The sequence below is a fragment of the Aythya marila genome (assembly GCF_965140915.1).
Source record: "Aythya marila genome assembly, chromosome: 12".
NCBI lineage: Eukaryota > Metazoa > Chordata > Aves > Anseriformes > Anatidae > Aythya > Aythya marila.
This window is the reverse complement of record NC_139053.1, coordinates 3,938,417-3,944,416: the sequence shown is the minus strand read 5'-3', so window position 1 is coordinate 3,944,416 and position 6,000 is coordinate 3,938,417. Positions and strand designations below refer to the sequence as shown.

General features: G+C 58.7%; 1 protein-coding gene across 3 annotated transcripts in view; it reads left to right on the top strand.

Annotated features, from left to right (window-relative positions):
* Positions 1–470: 470 nt before the first annotated feature.
* ZNF423 (zinc finger protein 423) overlaps positions 471–6,000 on the top strand; it is a 209,708-nt gene continuing 204,178 nt past the window's right edge. For all 3 annotated transcript variants that reach the window (XM_082770090.1, XM_082770091.1, XM_082770089.1), the window contains exon 1: positions 471–1,656. In XM_082770090.1, coding sequence (XP_082626216.1) covers positions 1,617–1,656 — 40 coding nt within the window. In that variant the 5' untranslated portion in view covers positions 471–1,616. The remainder of the gene's footprint in view (positions 1,657–6,000) is intronic.

The window sequence follows — 6,000 nt, the reverse complement described above, 5'->3', positions numbered from 1 at the left end:
CTACGGGGGCCAGGCTGCAGCCCCGGCACCCCCAGCCCGCTGTCCCCGCGCCGCGGGGCTGCCCCCCCCGGGGCCGCGCTGAGCGCCCGGCGGGCCGAGAGCCGGGGCAGGGCGGCACCTCCCGGGGAGCCCGGCCGCAGCCCCGCCGCCCCGCAGCCCCGCCGCCGGCCGCCTTCCCCGCGGCCCCCCGGCCCCCAGCGGCCCCTCCGCGGGCGCGGAGCGTGGGCAGGGCCCCTCCGGCTGCCCTCCGGCTCCCCCGGCAAACTTGGCCCGGCGCGGCCCGGCCCGGCCCCGGCAGCGGCCGCGGGCGGAGCCCCCCCCCCCGCCCCGCGGCTCCCGCAGCTGCCCCGGCCCCGCGCGGCTCCGCGGGCGGCGGCGGCGCCGAGTCCGGTCCGCGCTGGCGGCGGGTCCTGGTTTTGCGGGCGGCCGCTGTATTTCCCGGGCCGTCCATGGCTCGGTGCTGTTGGCTCTCTCTCCGTCTGATCGGCGCAGGCTGCGCGGGGCTCCCTACGGGATCAGAGCGCTCCCCCGCCGGGACTCCACTCCTCACATCCTCCTGCTGGGACTCAGCTACATTTCCAGCCAAGCCTGGCTTTATTATGTGTGTCTGCACTGCAGCCCCAGCAGCAAGATCGGGAGGAGGAAAAGGAGCCAGGACAAAGAAAAGAGAGGGAGGCTGGCGAGAGCTAAAGAAAATAAAAACCCAGGGCAGCAGCGGCAGCGGCGATGAAGGCAGGAGCGGTGCCGCCTCGCAGCGGATGACCCATGGAGGCAGCTAGCGGGCCCGGCCTCCATGCCAAGCGGCGCCCGGCCCGGGCCGCCAAGTGCGTGCGCGCAGGGGAAGGCGGCGGCGAGCGCGGCCGGCGGCCGGGAGCCCCCCCAGCCCCTCGGCGGGCACCGCGCCGGGCAGCGCGGCCCCAGTAGAGGACGCGGCGAGGGAGAGCGAGAGGGAGAGCGAGAGCGAGAGGAGCGCAGCCCGCGGGCACGGCCGGCAGCCGAGGGGGGGAGCCGAGCGCGGCCGCGGGGAGGATTTAGGAAAATCGCCGCCGGGGCGCACCCCCGGAGCGCCTCGCATTGTCGGGGCCGTCGCCGGGCTTATTTTTAGCCGCCGATTCTCCCCGCGCCCTCCCTCTCCTCCCCCCCCCCCCCCTCCCCTCCGCAGCCCCGCACGGCTTTTTTGTATTATTCTGAAAGTGCGAGCCGGACTGAGAGCCGCAGGGCGCCTGCAAACTTTAAAGAGAACAAAAAGGCGGGTGGGGGCGCGGAGGGGCTCGGCATTATTTGCACATCGAAGGGGAGGAAAGGAAAAAAAGGAAAAAAAAAAAAAAGAAAGAAATTGCAACTGTTGCGCCTGTGATTTTTTTTTTTTTTTTTTTTTTTCTTTTCCCCCGGGGGGAGAACCTCTAGGTGCCCGAGGGGGTGGAAAGAGCAGCTGAACTTGCCGCATTGCAACAGGCGAAAGGAGCGGGGGATCCCACTGAGCGGTCCCGCTGCCGCCGCCGCGCCCGGCGGAGCTCGGCGAAAGTTTGGAGGGGCGCGAGGCAGGGCCAGGGCAGGGTAGGCAGGGGCCGGAGCAGGACGCGGCGGCCGGGAGGACGAGCCAGCGGCGCCCGGACATGTCCAGGAGGAAGCAAGCCAAGCCCCGCTCGGTGAAAGGTAAGCGCCCGGCCCCGCACCGCACCGCACCGCCCCGCACCGCGCCCGGCCCCGGGCAGCCGCCGCCGCCGCCGCTCCAGCCTCCGCGGCGCGGCCAATCAGGGCCGGGGCCCGGCTTGGCGGGGATTGCGAATCCCCCCCCGCCCCGGGGCCCGGCCGGCCGGGAGGGGAGCGGCGGGGAGGGGGCCGCCGCCCGCCCGCCTCCATCTTGGGGGCTCCGCGCCCCGCGCCGGGGGCGGGCCGGGCGGCGCCCGGAGGGGCAGCGGCCGCGGCGCCCTCGCGTAATGGCGGCCCCCGGCCCCGCCAGGGAGGGGAGGCAGCGCCGCGGGGGCGGGGGGCTGCGGGAGGCCGGGGGCGGGGTGGCGGGGATGGGGATGGGGACGGGGACGGGGACCGGGAGCGGGAGCCCCGCGGCGCCGCCCGCCGAGGGAAAAGTTTGGCGGCGGTGCCCGGCGCGGGGGCGGGGGGCGAAGGGCGAAGCCCGGCGGCCGCAGCCCCGCGGAGCCGCCCGGGACTGCGGGAACAATGGCCGGGCCCGGCGCGGGGCGCTGCGGGGAGGCCGCTCCGGGGCCCCGCGGCTTTGTCCGCCCTCGGGGCTTTGTTGCGGAGGCACAAAGGGGCCGCGGTGCCCGCCTGGAAGGCAGAGCCCGGGAGCGGCTCGTGATGGAAGAAGTCGCGCCTGGACCAAACGAGCGCCGGGCTGGCGCCGAGACCCCTCAGTGCGGGCGCCGAAGCCCCGTGCGGGGCCATTTTCTGTGCTCACCGGGTACCCGCGGGTAGCACGTCGCGGGGAAGCAGGCTTCAGATGTGTGCGAAGTTCCCGTGAAGCCAGCCCTTGGCCGGCACGCAGCAAGCTCAACTCGCTGCCCCCGACCCGGCGTCGCCCTCAGCCCTGCGCCGAGCGGCAGCCGCCTGGCCTGGCGGTGCGGGGCCCCCACACAGCAGGGAAGGAGAAAGGGCAGAGCCGGAGCGATTTCCAGGAGATGCGCTGAAATAACGGGGCTGGAAACGAGGAGGCTCAAGGCTCGCAGGTTGCCAGCGGCCGCCCAGGCCTCGGGTCACGACTTCCCTGGGCACGGGATCGCCCCGAGCCCGCAGGCCCCTGCAGCCTGGGGTGTCTGTGCCTCAGTGTCACGCCTAACGCTCGGGACGCGGCCGTACGTCAGTGAGACCGTACGCACGCTGCAAGCCCGGTTAATAAACGCTGGCACCTCGTTACATAACGGTATCCGATATTTACGTTTATTCGTTTGTTTTCTACCTCGTTACTTTTCAGGCAGCGATCTCTCTCCCAGGCTATTGATGCTGTATAACGAAAATTTATCCCTAACTCTGAGATAGAGCAGGTCGCTATTTACAGGAGCGTTTTTAGGAATTGAAGCAGGTAACTTAGTGGCAAGTCACAGCCAAGAAACGTTTTCCATGCGATGCAGAAATATCTAGAATGTCTTTGCAACAGGGAGCTGGGTGAAGCCCGGTTTCTCAGAGATTCTAAATATTCTTCTAGTCTCTAGGCACAAAAAACGTGTTTTCAGCTTCAGTGTAAACTGGCTGTAAATTACAGGTCTTAGCGTGAGCTGACTAATAGGGAATCTAAGGAAGGGGCTGAATGCGGGTGAAATTTTCAATAATAGGAGGCAACTCATATATATGTATACAGGATATAGAATTTCTTCCTTTTCTTATGCCCATACGTATCTTTTGCTTTTAAGAAGTCCATCATATACATTTTGTGGTCTAGGGAGCTGGCAACCCAGTAGATTGCCACAGTACACGTTTCCATGGAAATAATTGAGATGTAATAAATAAAGGCACTCTGAGGTCACAGGTTTCCCAATTCAACTGAGAAGAAAACAGGCATAAATTATGTGGATATATGTGTAGCATTTAGGACTTCAAACAATTTGCCGGTTTTCTCTTTTCTGTATATTTATTTCACTTTGTATAGTAACCTTGGTATTTATTAACCACTAGTGAGATTTGCGCATCCTTTTTCATTCAGAAAGATTACATACTGAAATAGAGCCGGTGTGTGCCTGTGATGAAAGGGATGATTCTGCATGCAAAAGGCAAGTTGCCTGCGCATTAACTGTGAGTGATGCTGCCTTTGACATTAAAGAAGCAACCGACTCTGACGGAAGTATCAAATGCTGACAACTCTTTAGATCCACGTAATTGAAAATTAAGCAATTGTAACCCAGAACTGGATGGCAGCAAACCTGCGGGTCCTGTGGCCCCACGGTCTGTGTGATGAGGCATCTGGTTCAGCCTCGCAGAAAGTTGCAGTAATTACTGCAGCTGTAACTCCAGCAGTAGCCGTGGAATTTCCCCTGGTGCGGATTCATCACTTGCAGCACAACACACTGCTGCTTTGGTTTGACCATCGGTTTGGCTGTGCAGGCCCCCAGGCACTCAGCCATGGAGCTGATGGCTGGGGACAGGGCTCTCCTTGGCTCCGAGAAGGTTGCTGTGGGTCAGGCAGGGCAGAAGAGAAGTAGGAGGGACCGAGCCTTTGTTGGCTGGCAGCATAAACCATTCGGGGACAACGTGGTGGCGGTGGTTTTGGAGTCACGCACTTGCCTGTTCTGAAGCTGTCCTTCACATCATAGCTGGGCCCATCGAAGTGCTTTTCCTCAACGCAGGACCTTCCTTTGCCCTGTTGCCCATAGTCCGATCTGCTGGTGGCTTTGCCAGAGCTCTGCAAGGAGAGCTGTACGCTCCTTAGTGCTGCTAAAGCCCCAAGGTTTGCACCCCAGACCATCATGGAACGGAGAACATCCCAGCAGTTCCCTGCGTCCTGCTACGAGCGGTCCCGGCCACATCCAAGCGGGCACCCTCAGAGGTTTGCTGCGGGCCACCAGCTCTGGGGAGGGCTGTGTGCCGCGTTCGCCATGGGGCTGGCACAGGGCAGGTGTTGCTGGTGCCTGTTGATGAGCTGTAGCTGTGCCTTGCAGCCCGCCGCCTCTGGAAGCAATCCTGCGGAAGCGCGGCTGCGAAACATGCAGGTCTGGTAGCGGAGCCGTAGGTTTCAGGTCCCACATCATGCAGTCGAGGAATGGCTTGGAGGCAGTTTGTGGGGACTGGGCTGGTGGTGGCACAAGGTTTCCAGCATCAGATGCACGTTGCTTGCTGAATTTGACAGTTCTGCAAATTGCTGTCAGGTTGCGCGGGTGTTTTGTGCATAAACGTGCTAGTCAGTAATCAAACTGTTTTGCAAAAGAATGCACTAATTAAGTCTAGATTTGTTATCCTACTTGAAGTTGCAGAATTGCTGTCATATTTTTTCGCTTTCAGTTGGCAAAAATGCTGATAGAAACTTTTGATTCACACCCTACCTGCCTCATTTGTGTCAGTCAAGGGGAAAAAAAAAGGGGGTTGTTCACTACTTCGTTATCTGCAAAGTAAATAAAAATACTTCAGCCATTTGCTGAGTTCCAATTAGTTGATTGCTATGAATGATCTTCTTTAAAGGAATGCTGTTTTACCTATCTGCTCATACAAAGGTTTGATTTTTAATGTCTTGTGAAAAGGATTCTCTTTGTCTTGATTGATGTCAAGAATAAAAGCGTGATGGTAATACCCCTTTGAAAGCTATTGTATTGTCAGCTCTGGCTGACAGCAGGAGGCCCTCCTAGTGCTATAGATTAGCGCTGTGAAAACACTGACATTTTCTTTGTTATATTGCTGTTGTTCTGCTTGCAAAGTCAATTATACAATGTCGGAGCTCAGTTACAGAGTTGACTGTGGAAGTAACAATGTCTTTCATACTTGTCTTAAAGATATAATTTTCTTTTTTTCCCAGTTGATAGAGAAGAACCTGCAGGTACTGGAACAGTACATTCTACAAATTAAATTTTGACAAGTATAATCATAATTGCCAAATACAAGAGACTTGTGCGATTATCCTTTAATTTTACAGTTCATTCAAGTTTTGGTGGAATTTTATTGATACAGTGAAAGCAGCAGCTAAAATTGATAAAACTCATATCAAATAAGATTACACTCTTGATTGTTCTTTATCAAGTGTAGCTTTTGGGGGATTAGGAATAATTGGAGATGTTGGTGTTTCGTCGTGGGGCTGGTGCCATGAGAACGTTTGAATCCATGCAGTACAGCGAGCGTTGCCTTTGGGGATTAGCCTGCAGTTTTTAATTTTTGAGCGTGTATTTTGATACAAGCCTAGCAGCGTTCTCCCCTGAACTCCACAAGTCCCATTTTCCTTCCTCTTTCTCCCTCCGGTATGGTTTCCTGGACAGGATCTGTGTGGTATTTAACTGGTTTTGCTGATTGAAACTCATGCCTGTGTGCAAACACCTTTTAATTGTGGTCTGTTCCCATTGGTCC